The sequence below is a fragment of the Grampus griseus genome (genome assembly GCF_964374135.1).
Source record: "Grampus griseus genome assembly, chromosome: 21".
NCBI classification, from domain to species: Eukaryota; Metazoa; Chordata; class Mammalia; order Artiodactyla; family Delphinidae; genus Grampus; species Grampus griseus.
Genome location: NC_139015.1, coordinates 34,372,601 through 34,387,848, shown reverse-complemented (window position 1 = coordinate 34,387,848; position 15,248 = coordinate 34,372,601). Strand labels below are relative to the sequence as shown.

The 15,248-nt window shown below is 40.2% G+C and overlaps 1 protein-coding gene across 8 annotated transcripts in view; it reads right to left on the bottom strand.

Annotated features, from left to right (window-relative positions):
- Positions 1-15,248, bottom strand: part of PSD3 (pleckstrin and Sec7 domain containing 3) — a gene marked incomplete at both ends in the record, with an annotated part of 558,422 nt that overhangs the window by 319,845 nt on the left and 223,329 nt on the right. The window contains one exon of one of the 8 annotated variants that reach the window (XM_082680187.1): positions 2,188-2,232. The exons of the other annotated variants lie outside the window; for them this stretch is intronic. Within the exon in view, the coding sequence (XP_082536313.1) occupies positions 2,188-2,232 (45 nt within the window). The remainder of the gene's footprint in view (positions 1-2,187; positions 2,233-15,248) is intronic. 8 annotated transcript variants of the gene reach the window in all.

Below are 15,248 nucleotides of genomic sequence, written 5' to 3'. Positions count from 1 at the left end.
GTCCTACTGTATAGCACAGGGAACTATATTCAATATCTTGTAATACCCTATAATGGAAAATAATCTGAAAAAATATATATAACTTATATATGTATAACTGAATCACTCTGCTGTACACCAGAAACTAATACAGCATTGTAAATCAACTTCACTTCAAATAAAAAGAAAAAAACTGAATATTAACAATTTCCCTCACTTGTTGACCAGTTTCTGTGGAAATGAAGAATATTTCCCCCAGTAATTCAAACACTGCTTCATATTGCTTTAATACCAAACTTTTGGACTTTTACACACACATACACAAACAAATAACCCCCCTACACACACACACACGCGCGCGCGCACACACACACACACACACAGAGCTTACTCCATATGGCTTATGAACTTCTATGCTCATGGCTTCAAATAATTTTTTGAACCATAATCTATTCCATCACTTCAAACTTCATTTTGAGGAAGAGATAGCAGGAAAAGAAAATTTTCCTCGAGGACAAATACACTCCATACTATAAAAAATACGAATGGCCAGTAAGCTGAGTATTCTTTAACTTCTAAACCCACCCCTTGCAGATTCACAATGCAGGTGAGTACTCTTCGTACTAAAGACTTAGAAGTTCTTCAGAAAAGAGTCTAACCTTGATAAAATCACTTTTGTTGTTTTGTTTTGTTTACTACCCTTTTAATTTCTATCCTACATGGAACACACACTCTGTGAAACATGCATTCAAACTTTCACTAAGCTATTCAATTTACAAAATAAGATGTTTTTTACCAGAAAAACTTAGGTTTGGGAAGGGCCATGAGAGGGTCTTCAGTGGCCTGAAACCACTAGATGGCCCAGGCTGAGTGAGCATCAGACTTCAAAGAAGAAAAGCAAACAGGGAGAAGATTTGGTCATATATATGCCTTCTTAAAAAGGAATCACTATGCAGAGCCCCAGACAGCACCTGTCTATCCAGCCCAGTTCCTCGGACGGTGTCACTTGGGCATTGCTTGAGAGGAGGGGGGCAAACCTGTGTCCCTTCTTCAGTACTACAGTCCATCCCCCAGAGTGTGTTCCTAATACCCTTTCACCCCACAACACTCTTAAGAGCAATACCCCACGCCACGGTGCAAGAAAAAAAGCAGAAACATCCTCAAACTCAACTTTTTAAATGGCAAGAGGGAATGACCTAGCTGTGATGTCCTGGGCCAATATCCCCCTAGTGACAGTCCCTCTGCTTCCTTACCTAAATACCATAAGGTGTGGATGTGATGCACTTAGCAATTCCCAACTACCTGCTGCAAGAAGCTGCATATCAGAGATGAACCCAGAAGGCAGCATGCATTTAGATTTTGTGACTTTCAGAGAACACAGCCATTTCAGAATGAAATTCACCATAGAAATATAAAATATACTGTCCTCACTAGTACATTAACTTCATATAGATCTTGTCTCTTTTAAAAAATAAAAAATACATATCAGGGAATTCCTAGGTGGTCCACTGGTGAAGAATCCACCTTACAATGCAGGGAATGCAGGTTCGATCCCTGGTCAGGGAACTAAGATCCCACATGCCACCACAACTACTGAGCTCACGCACCTCAACTAGAGCCCACGTGCCACAACTACAGAGCCCACGCGCTCTGGAACCTGCGTGCCAGAACTACAGAGCCCATGTGCCCTGAAGTCTATGCACCACAACTAGAGAGAGAAAACCCACATGCCACAACTAGAGAGAAGCCCACGCACCACAACAAAAGATCCTGCACACTGCAACAAAGATCCCATGTGCTGCAACTAAGATTCGACGCAGCCAAAAGTAAATAAAATAAATAAATAATAAGTAAATCTGAAAAAAAAAAAAAAACATGTCAGATGACCCAGTTCAGATATTTTAAAGTTTAGAGAACAAGAGCATGTGCTTGACCACCCTTCTCCTGAGTCCTGGCACCTCTGAGCTCCTATCTCAGCATATAAACTCACTCAAAGATGATCATTCAACCCAGTCATTCAGCTCTATGAAGTTTTTATTTATACTTTATTCTTTAATTTTATTTCTGAAGTATATGATAAGTAATATCACTCTGGTTTTATGTAGCAGTAAGAAAAAGAGGGAGGGAGGGAAGGAGGACAAAGAAAAGAAAAAACTAAGCCAAGAGCCAGAAAAACTCCCAAGAAGCCAAAAAGAAAAAGAATCCTACCAGTCTGGAACTTCCATTTGGAGGACACACTCCTTCATTTGGGGTCTGAAGAAAACAGAATGCCCTTTGGCACCACTCTTAAAATTCATTTTTAAATTTCTCCTTCGACTACAGAGTCAAATCGCCTAGACAGTTTTACTTTCACATTCTGAATTCCTATCCTTGGAACTAGGGCTGATAAAATAAAACCTAAATACATTTTAAGTCAATCTCGCCAGTCCTCTCAAAAGATCTTTACCCCAATCACTTAAAGTAAGAAAATACCAGTCAAGTAGCAAAAATAGCAAAGGTGTGATTTCTCCCTTTATGCACCAGAGGTGTTAAAGGTCCTGCCCTACCGGAGATCAGCCTGGCTTTTTGGTCCTGCCACGGGAGATCCTAAATTCTGCAATTTGCTGCAATGCCACCAGCCCCAAGTCACCGAAGAGCTGACGTTTCTGCAGCTTGTCACAGTGTTGTCACATGCTAGTCACTTCAGAGCAACCAAAAGACTTGCAGAAGTAATTCCCATTGATACCACTTAAAACTTGCCAAAGTTTGGGGAAAGCTCGTTACTAAAAATGTGGATACCACTACCTGCTCTCTGCCCTCACAATTACAGATGGTGCTTTACACTATACACACCCATGTTCATAAATCTTTACTAATATCTGGGGATAAGGCCTGGAAAACACTACATATCAATTTAATGGAGGGAAAAAAAGTGAGGCTCAGAGAGACTAAATGACTTTCCCAAAGATACAAAGCTGCTTAGATACAAAATTGGAATTGAACCCACATCTGTCTCCAATCCTAGAATACTTTCCACAGTAAACAATCCACTGCACTAATATAAACCTTGAATAAAACTGAAAGGCAAAGCCACTGAGGAAAAAAATTACGGGTCTGGAGACTCAAACAGACCTAGTCTCAGGTCTCAGTCCCAACAAGTTGTGTCACCTCTCTCAGCCTCAGTTTCCTCGTCTGCAAATAATGAGGATCATAATATCTGCCTTAAAAATCAACCACTCAAAACTAGTGTTTACTATTAAAAATTTTTGAAGATTTCAGTGGTTTCTCTTTCCCAGAATTCTTAACTTTACAAAATAGAAATAGAAAAAAAGTTCCCCACAACTCACCAGAATAAATCTAAGAGCTATGTACCAATGCCTAAAGCACACACTTCATTATCCATGATAAACGTTGCCAAAGAAATCTGCAGTGTTTGGAGGGAGAAGTTCAGAAAAGAAGAACGAGATAGGTGCTTTGTTCAACACATACCTGACTGTGATGCAGACACTGGAAAGCAGCAAACCAGCCCCAAGTCAGAGCACCAGTAACATACAGTGCGCCCGGGCTTACACCAATCCAGCGCCACCTCTTTAACCAAGACTTTCAACAAACAAGGGCCAAGAGTCACCCTCTTTCCATGTGTCCCCCAAAACAGTATTCCACAAAACCCTAGTGCTTCAGGCTATGAAAATTAGAGCTGTACAAAAACCAAAAACACTTTTTACCTTTCCAGCATTTCTCAAAGTTATCTGACATGAATCCTTTTGTGCCAAGAACATCTATTAACACCTAGAGAAATACAATTCGGAAAACCCTGACTTACTGCTATGCTGTCATATACTAGCACAGTTTCTCAAACGTATGTGTGCATTAGAATCACCCGGGAAAATGTTATAAAGGCAACTTCTCCAGCCCTACCCCAGACCTAAAGTTTGAGAACCAAAGGGTTACTTATATTTCAAATAAGCATCACAGGCTATAACAAATTTAAAACTGCTGTACCAGTAGTTCGAGTATTATCTGTTATCTCTCATTGTAAAGACCACCAGTAGCTCTCAAAATTCAATATCTGTTAGAGTCACCTGGGAAGCTCATTTAAAAACACATATCACTGGACATCACCCCTAAAAATTCAGATTGACAGAATTGGTACAATTGTTGGATCCAAACAAATTAATATCAGCAGCAATTTTCTTTCTAACTTAAGTCCAACTTCTTGTAGGACTCACCAAATGGTATAATGTCTTATTATTTTATATTCCTTGTGATGTAAATGAGTTCCTTCTGTACCTTTCTCTTAGAGAAATAAAAATGTTACTGTTAAGGAGGAATAGAGTTATATTACACAAAACTGATTCCAGAAACACGTACTGTGTTATCACTGAAGTATGAGAATGAATGTCAGCCTGGGCAAAGGCCCTTTGGAAAATTTTTGAAGGTTTTGGTTTGTATTTTTTAAAAATCCTATTCTGGTTATACATACCCAAGGGTCAAATTCCATTTTATACTCACAACTCTGATATGAATATTTCTATTCAGAGAGAGTATGTCTTCTATCTTTCAGATGTACTGTAAGTTCTGAGCTATAAGCACTGTAAGACAATTAACATCAGCTCACACTAAAGTGACAGAAAGAGTATGATGGCTGTGACACTGTTTTATACAATGTTAACATCACGGTTAAGAGCAGAGGCTTAAGGCCTTGCAGAGATCAAGACGGTGGAATAAAAGAACGTGGAGCTCACCCCCTCCCACAAATACATCAGAAATACATCTACCTGTGGAGCAATTCTCACAGAACACCTAATGATACTGGCAGAAGACCTCACAAAACCAAAGCTGCCAGAAAGAAAACCACCTAACTAGGCAGGAAGAAATGAACAGGGACGGGACCTATGCCTCTGGGAGGGAGCTGTGAGAGAAGAAAAGTTCCCTCGCCCTCTGAACCCCCTTCACAGCTGGAAGATCAGCTGGGACAGACAGAGCCTCAGAGGCTTGGAGGAGAGTGCTGCAGCTGGCCTGCAGCAGGCAGGACAAAGAGAGACCAGCACAGACGGTCCTGGCCACCTTGCTGCACTCCCCAGCCCGAGACACGTGCCTGCTGCGCAGCAGCCGGGGACCGAAACTCCGGCTTCAGCTAACAGACCCAGGGACGGGACTGGGGTTGGCTGTGCAGAGACAACCCAAAGGGCCCACAGTGTGGTCCAGGCTGCAGGTGGGGGGGTGTGCTGGACAGAGCCTAGGTGCACCACAGGAGCTCCACTGTCAACGCACGCAGGAAGGGGTGGAACGTGGTGCAGTCACAGCAGCCTCATTCTCAGTGTGCTCATGGGCAGGCACGGCTCCACCTCTACAAGCTCTGGGAGCACACAAGCACAGGCGGGTTGCCCACACGCGAAGACAGGGCTGAAATCTGAGCCAATTCTTCCAGTTGCACAACTTCAGAGGATTTATGCCACCAGGAGGTTTGTGAGCGCAGCGCCTGTAGGACGTCCAAGCAGATGACAGGCACCCCCCTGGGCGGGGCAGGACCAGTGTCGGCAGTGGTGGGCTTTATGGTAGGCACACGCAACGGCGGGGCTGGGGTTTGGGCTGATTCCCTGCACTACCACAGCAGGTCCAGGTGCACCACTACAGTGTGTCCAGGTGCCGGACTTCGGCAGATCTGCATCTGCAGCCTTCTGAGCGCAGCACCTGAGGGACATTTGGGCCGATTGCCAGCATTCTCATGACTAAGGCGGGGCCGAGGTCAATGGCAAGAACAGTGTACATTGTGAGCACACACAAGAGGTAACAGGTGACATCACAGAGTACACTTCCCGACAGACAACTCCTGCAGAGGAATACTCAGTGGCTCCTCTCACAGCGGGAGTGCTCCAGTCCTGCCTACCTCACACGGCCACTCAGAACCGGATCTAGGGACGTCTACTCCAGCAACTGGGAAGCAGACCCTGCTGCTGACAGAGCTGTGACAACCACAGAGGAAAGAGGAGGACCAATCCAAAATCCAGGGCAGGCTCTGGTCACAACACTAATCACACCTACTCTCAAGGGGATAAGAGCCAGCACACCCTGAGGAAAGATGTGGCAGGCATCCATACTAAAAACCACCCTCACACCAAAAATATTAGAGCCACACAGGCTACCCAGGGAAGCTCCCACATAAAAACAGTAGATAACTGTTTCAAGACCACAGTAGATAACTGTTTCTTCTGAATTTATACAGTGAGAGAAAAATGAGTAAAATAAAGAAGCAGAGGAACCAACCCAAATAAAAGATCAAGAGAATGCCCCTGAAATAACAATGAAATTGACCACTCCAGTCTACTAGACCCAAAGTCCAAAAAGGAGATAATAAAAGTGCTGAAGGAATTAAGAAAGGCTGTTGATAGAAATGCAGACCACTGTAACTAGGAACTAGAAACTATAAGGGGAAGCTAATCAAAAATAGACAGCTCAACTGCTGAGACGAAAATAAAGATAAAGGCAATAAATAGCAAGCTAAGTAATGAAGAACAACGAATAAGCAATCCAGAAGACAGAATAATGGAAACCACTCCATCAGAACAGCAGACAGAAAGACAAATGGAGTGGGGGGAGGGACTGGTTCAAGATGGTGGAGTAGAAGGATGTGCTCTCACTCCCTCTTGTGAGAGCACTGGAATCACAACTAACTGCTGAAAAATCATCAACAGGAAGACACTAGAACTCACCAAAAAAGATACCTCACATCCAAAGACAAAGGAGAAGCCACAATGAGATGGGAGGGGGGCGCAATCACAATAAAATCAAGTCCCATAACCGCTGGGTGGGTGACTCACGAACTAGAGAACACTTATACCACAGAAGTCTACCCACTGGCGTGAAGGTTCTGAGCCTCACGTCAGACTTCCAAACCTGGGCGTCCAGCAACAGGAGGAGGAATTCCTAGAGAGTCAGAATTTGAAGACTAGCAGGACTTGACTAGAGGACTCTGACAGGACTGGGGGAAACAGAGACTCCACTCTTGGAGGGCACACACAAAGTAGTGTGCACATCAAGACCCAGGGGAAGGAGCAGTGACCCTACAGGAGACTGAACCAGCCCTACCTGCTACTGTTGGAGGGTCTCCTGCAGAGGCAGGGGGGTGGCTGTGTCTCACCGTGAGGACAAGGACAGTGGCAGCAGAAGTTGTGGGAAGTACTCCTTGGCGTGAGCACTTCCAGAGTCCACCATTAGCCCCAACAAAGAGCGCGGGTAGGCTCCAGTGTTGGGTCGCCTCAGACCAAACAACCAACAGGGAGGAAATTCAGCCCCACACATCAGCAGACAAGTGGATTGAAGTTTTACTGAGTTCTGTCCACCAGAGCAATAGCCAGCCAGCTCTACCCACCACCAGTCCCTCCCATTAGGAAACTTGCACAACCCTCTTAGATAGCCTCATCCACCAGAGGGCAGACACCAGAAGCAAGAAGAACTACAATCCTGCAGCCTGTGGAACAGATACGACATTGACAGAAAGATAGACAAGATGAAAAGGCAGAGGGTATATACCAGATGAAGGAACAAGATAAAACCACAGAAAAATAACAAAATGAAATGGAGATAGGCAAACTTCCAGAAAAAGAATTCAGAATAATGATAGTGAAGATGATCCAGGACCTGGAAAAAGAATGAAGGCAAAGATCGAGAAGACGCAAGAAATGTTTAACAAAGATTTAGAAGAATTAAAGAACAAACAAAGAGAGATGAACAATACAATAATTGAAATGAAAACTACACTAGAAGGAATCAACAGCAGAATAACTGAGGCAGAAGAACAGATAAGTGACCTGGAAGACAGAAGGGTGGAATTCACTGCCGCAGAACAGAATAAAGAAAAAATAATGAAAGGAAATGAAGACAGCCTAAGAGACCTCTGTACAACATTAAACGAAACAACATTTGCATTATAAGGATCCCAGAAGGAGAAGAGAGAGAGAAAGGACCAGAGAAAATATCTGAAGAGATTATAGTCAAAAACTTCCCTAACATGGTAAAGGAAACAGCCACCCAAGTCCAGGTAGCACAGCGAGTCCCATACAGGATAAACCCAAGGAGAAGCACGCTGAGACACACAGTAATCAAATTGGCAAAAATTAAAGACAAAGAAAAATTATTGAAAGCAGCAAAGGAAAAATGACAAATAAAATACAAAGGAACTCCCATAAGGTTAACAGCCAATTTCTCAGCAGAAACTCTACAAGCCAGAAGGGATTGGCACGATATACTTAAAGCGATGAAAGGGAAGAGTCTACAACCAAGATTACTCTACCCAGCAAGAATCTCACTCAGATTCGATGGAGAAATCAAAAGCTTTACAGACAAGCAAAAGCTAAGAGAATTCAGCACCACCAAACCAGCTCTACAACAAATGCTAAAGGAACTTCTCTAAGGGGGAAACATAAGAGAAGAAAAGGACCTACAAAAACAAACCCATAACAATTAAGAAAATGGTAATAGGAACATACATATCGATAATTACCTTAAACGTGAATGGATTAAATGCTCCAACCAAAAGACACAGGCTTGGGACTTCCCTGGTGGTGCAGTGGATAGGACTCCATGCTCCCAATGCAGGGGCCCCGGGATCGATCACTGGTCGGGGAACTGGATCCCACATGCCGCAACTAACAGTTCACATGCCACAACTGAGGAGCCCACCTGCCGCAACTGAAACCTGGTGCAACCAAAAAAAAAAAAAAAAAAAAAAGACAAGCTCGCTGAATGGATACAAAAACAAGACCCATATATATGCTATCTACAAGAGGCCCACTTCAGACCTAGAGACACATTCAGACTGAAAGTGAGGGGATGGAAAAAGATATTCCATGGAAATCAAAAGAAAGCTGGAGTAGCAATTCTCATATCAGACAAAATAGACTTTAAAATAAAGAATATTACAAGAGACAAGGAAGGACACTACATAATGATCAAGGGATCAATCCAAGAAGAAGATATAACAATTATAAATATACATGCACCCAACATAGGAGCATCTCAATACATAAGGCAACTGCTAACAGCTATAAAAGAGGAAATTGACAGTAACACAATAATAGTGGGGGACTTTAACACCTCACTTACAAAAATGGACAGATCATCCAAACAGAAAATTAATGAGGAAACACAAGCTTTAAATGAAACAGCAGACCAGACAAATTGATATTTATAGGGCATTCCATCCAAAAACAGCAGATTACACTTTCTTCTCAAGTGCACACTGAACATTCTCCAGGATAGATCACACAATGGGTCACAAATCAAGCCTCAGTAAATTTAAGAAAATTGAAATCATATCAAGCATCTTTTCTGACCAAAATGCTATGAGATTGGAAATCAATTACAGGGAAAAAAACGTAAAAAACACAAACACACGGAGGCTAAACAATACAAACTAAATAACCAAGAGATCACTGAAGAAATCAAAGAGGAAATAAAAAAATACCTAGAGACAAATGACAATGAAAACACGACAATCCAAAACCTATGGGATGCAGCAAAAGCAGCTGTAAAAGGGAAGCTTATAGCAACACAATCCTATCTCAAGAAACAACAAACATCTCAAATGAACAACCTAAACTTACACCTAAAGGAGCTAGAGAAAGAAGAATGAACAAAACACAAAGTTAGTAGAAGGAAAGAAATCATAAAGATCAGAGCAGAAATAAATAGAATAGAAACAAAGAAGACAAGAGCAGAGATCAATAAAACTAAAACCTGGTTCCTTGAGAAGATAAACAAAATTGATAAACCGTTAGCCAGACTCATCAAGAAAAAGAGGGAGAGGACTCAAATCAATAAAATTAGAAATGAAAAAGGAGAAGTTACAACAGACACCACAGAAATACAACGCATCCTAAGAGACTACTACAAGCAACTCTATGCCAATAAAACGGACAACCTGGAAGAAATGGACAAATTCTTAGAAAGGTATAACCTTCCAAGACTGAACCAGGAAGAAATAGAAAATATGAACAGACCAATCACAAGTAATGAAATTGAAACTGTGAGTAAAAATTTTCCAACAAAAAAAAGTCCAGGACGAGATGGCTTCACAGGTGAATTGTATCAAACATTTAGAGAAGAGCTAACACCCATCCTTCTCAAGCTCTTCCAAAAAATTGCAGAGGAAGGAACACTCCCAAACTCATTCTACGAGGTCACCATCACGCTGATACCAAAACCAGAAAAAGATACTACAAAAAAAGAAAATTACAGACCAATATCACTGATGAATATAGATGCAAAAATCCTCAAGAAAATACTAGCAAACAGAATCCAACAACACATTAAAACGATCATACACCATGATCAAGTGGGATTTATCCCAGGGATGTAAGGATTCTTCAATATACGCAAATCAGTCAATGTGATACACCATATTAACAAACTGAAGAAAAAAAACATATGATCACCTCAATAGATGCAGAAAAAGCTTTTGACAAAATTCAACACCCATTTATGATAAAAAACTCTCCAGAAAGTAGGCATAGAGGGCACCTACCTCAACATAATATACGCCATATGTAACAAACCCACAGCAAACATCAGTCTCAATGGTGAAAAACTGAAAGCATTTCCTCTAAGATCAGGAACAAGAAAAGGCTGTCCACTCTCACCATTAGTATTCAACATAGTTTTGGATGTCTTAGCCACGGCAATCAGAGAAGAAAAAGAAATAAAAGGAATACAAATTGGAAAAGTAGAAATAAAACTGTCACTGTTTGCAGATGACATGATACTATACATAGAGAATCCTAAAGATGCCACCAGAAAACTAGTAAAGCTAATCAATGAATTTGGTAAAGTTACAGGATACAAAATTAATGCACAGAAATCTTCTGCATTCCTATACACTAATGATGAAAAATCTGAAAGATAAATTAAAGAAGCACTCTCATTTACCATTGCAAGAAAAAGAATAAAATACCTAGGAGTAAACCTACCTAGGGAGACAAAAGACCTGTATGCAGAAAACTGTAAGACACTGCTGAAAGAAATTAAAGATAATACCAACAGATGGAGAGATATACCATGTTCTTGGATTGGAAGAATCAATATTATGAATATGACTATACTACCCAAAGCAATCTACAGATTCAATGCAGTCCCTACCAAATTATCAATGGCATTTTTTACAGAACTAGAACAAAAAATCTTAAAATCTGTGTGGAGACACAAAAGACCCTGAACAGCCAAGGCGGTCTTGAGGGAAAAAAACGGAGCTGGAGGAATCAGACTCCCTGACTTCAGACTATACAACAAAGCTACAGTAATCAAGACAATATGGTACTGGCACAAAAACAGAAATAGAGATCAAAAGAACAGAATAGAAAACCCAGAGGTAAACGCATGCACCTATGGTCAACTAATCTATGATAAAGGAGGCAAGGATATACAATGGAGGAAAAACAGTCTCTTCAATAAGTGGTGCTGGGAAAACTGGACAGCTACGTGTAGTAAAAGAATGAAATTAGAACACTCCCTAACACCATGTACAAAAATAAACTCAAAATGGATTAGAAACCTAAATGTAATGTAAGACGGGACACTACAAAACTCTTAAAGGAAAACATAGGAAGAACACTCTTTGACCTAAATCACAGCAAGATCTTTTTTGATCCACATCCTAGAGTAATGGAAATAAAAACAAAAAAAACCAAATGGGACCTAATGAAACTTAAAAGCTTTTGCAAGGCAAAGGAAACTACAAACAAGACAAAAAGACAACCCTCAGAATGGGAGAAAAATATTTGCAAACGAATCAACAGACAAAGGATTAATCTCCAAAATATATAAGCAGCTCATACAGCTCAGTATTAAAAAAACAGACAACCCAATCAAAAAACGGGCAGAAGACCTAAATAGACATTTCTCCAAAGAAGACATACAGATGGCCAAGAAGCACATGAAAAGCTGCTCAACATCACTAATTATTAGAGAAATGCAAATCAAAACTACAATGAGGTATCAACTCACACCAGTTAGAATGGGCATCATCAGAAAATCTACAAGCAACAAATGCTGGAGAAGGTGTGGAGAAAAGAGAACCCTGTTGCACTGTTGGTGGGAATGTAAATGGATACAGCCACAGTATGGAGGTTCCTTAAAAAACTAAAAATAGAATTACCATATGACCCAGCAAGCCCACTACTGGGCATATACACAGAGAAAACCATAATTCAAAAAGACACATGCACCCCAATGTTCACTGCAGCACTATTCACAATAGCCAGGACATGGAAGCAACCTAAATGCCCATTGACAGACGAATGGATAAAGAAGATGTGGTACATAAATACAATGAAATATTACTCAGCCATAAAAAGGAAAGAAATTGGGTCATTTGTAGAGACGTGGATGCATCTAGAGACTGTCATACAAAGTGAAGTAAGTCAGAAAGAGAAAACAAATATCGTATATTAACACATATATGTGGAATCTAGAAAAATGGTACAGATGAACTGGTTTGCAGGGCAGAAATTGAGACACAGATGTAGAGAACAAACGTATGGACACCAAGGATGGAAAAGCGGGGGGTGGGGTGGTGTGATGAATTAGGAGATTGCGATTGACATGTATATACTAATATGTATAAAATGGATAATTAGTAAGAACCTGCTGTATAAAAAGAAAGACATGGAAAAAAAATAAAAGCAATATACGAGAACTATGGATAATATAAAGCATGCCAATCTATACATAATACAGATCTCAGAGGTAGAAGAAAGAGAAAAAAGAATCAAAAATGTATTTGAAGAAATTATGGCTGAAAACTTCCTAAACCTAAAGGAGGAAACAGATATCCAGGTACAGGAAGTACAGAGGGTCTCAAACAAGATGAACCCAAGCAGACCTACTCTAAGACATATTATGATTAAAATGGCAACAGTTCAAGATAAAAAGAGGTTCTAAAGATACAATAGAAAAATGAAGAGTTAGTTAGAAGGGAACCCCCCATAGGGCTATCAGCTGATTTCTCTACAGAAATGCTGCAGGCCAGAAAGGAGTAGAAAGATATATTCAAAGTCCTAAAACGGAAAAACCTGCAACTCAGGATACTTTACCCAGCAAGATTATCATTTAGAATAGAAGGAGAGATAAAGCATTTCTTAGATAAGCAAAAACAAAAAGAATATAGCATTACTAAACCTATCCTAGAAGAAATATTGAAAGTTCTTCTCTAAATAGAAAAGAAGCGAGAATCGATAGGAAAAATAAAATTACAACAGGAAAAGCAAATATGTAAAAGCATTGTAGATCACTTCAATAAACCAGTGTATAGATTTAAAAAAAAAGCAATCAAAACAATTTTTGTGAAAGCAATTATAACTACAATGACCAGCAAAATGATAAACATGAAGATGTAAAATAGGACATTAAAATCATAAAAACAGGGGTGGGGGGAGTAAGAAAATGTAGATTGTTTTTCAGAATGTGTTTGAGCTTATATCAGCAAGTATATATAGTGGTGGACTGACATACTTGAAAACCATGGTAACCACAAATCAGAAGCTCATAACAGATTCATAAAAACCAAAAAGAAGAGAACTCAAGCATAAAACAAAAGAAAACCATCAATCCACAAAAGGAAAAACAAAAAGAAAGGAACAAAAAAGAAGTAAAACTTAAATGCAGTATCACTACAACCCAATCTACCAAAATTAGCACCTCAACTTGCTTAATTTTATTAGTCATATAGTAATCTCATGAAAACTCAGCTCAATTGACATGGATTTGTTTTTAATACTCCAAGTATTAATACTCAAAGTTCAACCCTCAGTTCAACATTATGTCAAAGAGCAGTTTTCCTCAGGAATACATAGTTTGAATAAATGAGATAAAGAAAATAATAGTAATAAATGTATTTGGTCTCCTATTTACATTTGGCTCTGAGTTCACTGTTTATAATTTATAATAGAATGATAATACAAAAAACAGAAGTATAGGAATACAAGTTTACTCTAACTTGAGAAACAGTGAAAACTGTACGGTAATTCTTTAGTCATGAACTGGTACCATCCAGGCTCACAAAAGCAAACTTTCCTTGCTTTTGCCAACGAAAAAGCACCAAGTCCTGTTTTTTTTGTACAGACCCCTGTTTTTTCCTCCTACTGCCTTTTACCACTCTAGCTTTTTAAATATGGTCTTCATTGTTGGTGGGGTCCTAAACTTTATGAGCCAGTCTGCCAGTTTAGATGTTGTAAAATCCTAGTGGCTGTACTACTTCAACCCTGAAAAGCAAAGAAATTAAAGGGTAAAAGCATGAAGTATAGAGTTGTATTCTTCTCCGTGTCCAAGGGTACATTGAGTTCACCTGTATATGAAACTCCATTTCAAATCTCTCAGAACTCTGCTCAAATTCAGTAACAGAAGGCAGGCCTTCCCTTCAGTTCCACACAGGTTCAGAAACTAAGTTTTTCTGGCACAGGCGTACACAATACCTTCCCTTCCAACTCCTCCAACTCCCTCTTGCTATCACTTTCACTAGTCAAGGCAGCTCCCTGCAGTCTCTCACCCATGCTCACTGTCCTCCATTCCCCTGTTCATCATTAATTTTGGAAGCATTTATTGAGTGACTACTTAGATGTCAGACACAATGATCAGTAAGGGAGACATGCTCTCTGGCACTGCAATTTGAGGTTATAGTTAAATAGCTCTAACATTTTTAAAAGAGATTATTTTTCAAAGCAATTATAATAATGTCATTTTAAAGAAAATACAGGGTACATTCAGAGTACATGGTAGGACCATAACCTACTCTAAGGAAATCAGTCTCCTAGAGAAGAGTGACACTGAAGTTGACCCTGAGGACGAGGATGCTAAGAGTGGGGGGTAAGAACAGGAAAGCTCAAGACAAGAGAATAAAACATATTTAAGAAAGCAAAAGAAGTTCACTGTGGTTGAGTTTGTGGGGTGGAGGTGGGAGGTACACAGAACACAAAGCAGAGAAAAGCTAAAGCTGAAGTAAGCAGCTGCTAACTACATGGGCTCATGCTGCCATCACCACCTTAAACACTTTCTATCCTATCTCTTTAAGGTCCATTTCTCATTTTCCATAATAGTAGACCAGTATCAATTACCAGAAAATCAGAGAACCACATCAGTGACATGCTATATTAGCAAGTCTGTGTTAATGGGAGGATCACATGGGCATTTTAACAGGGACTTTCTGGAGGCAATGATTTGGTCAGAAAGAGAGTAACAAGTGAAACATTCAAGCTCCAAGACAAGCCAGTGTAGATCATCTTTTGGGTCAAGACCAGTTT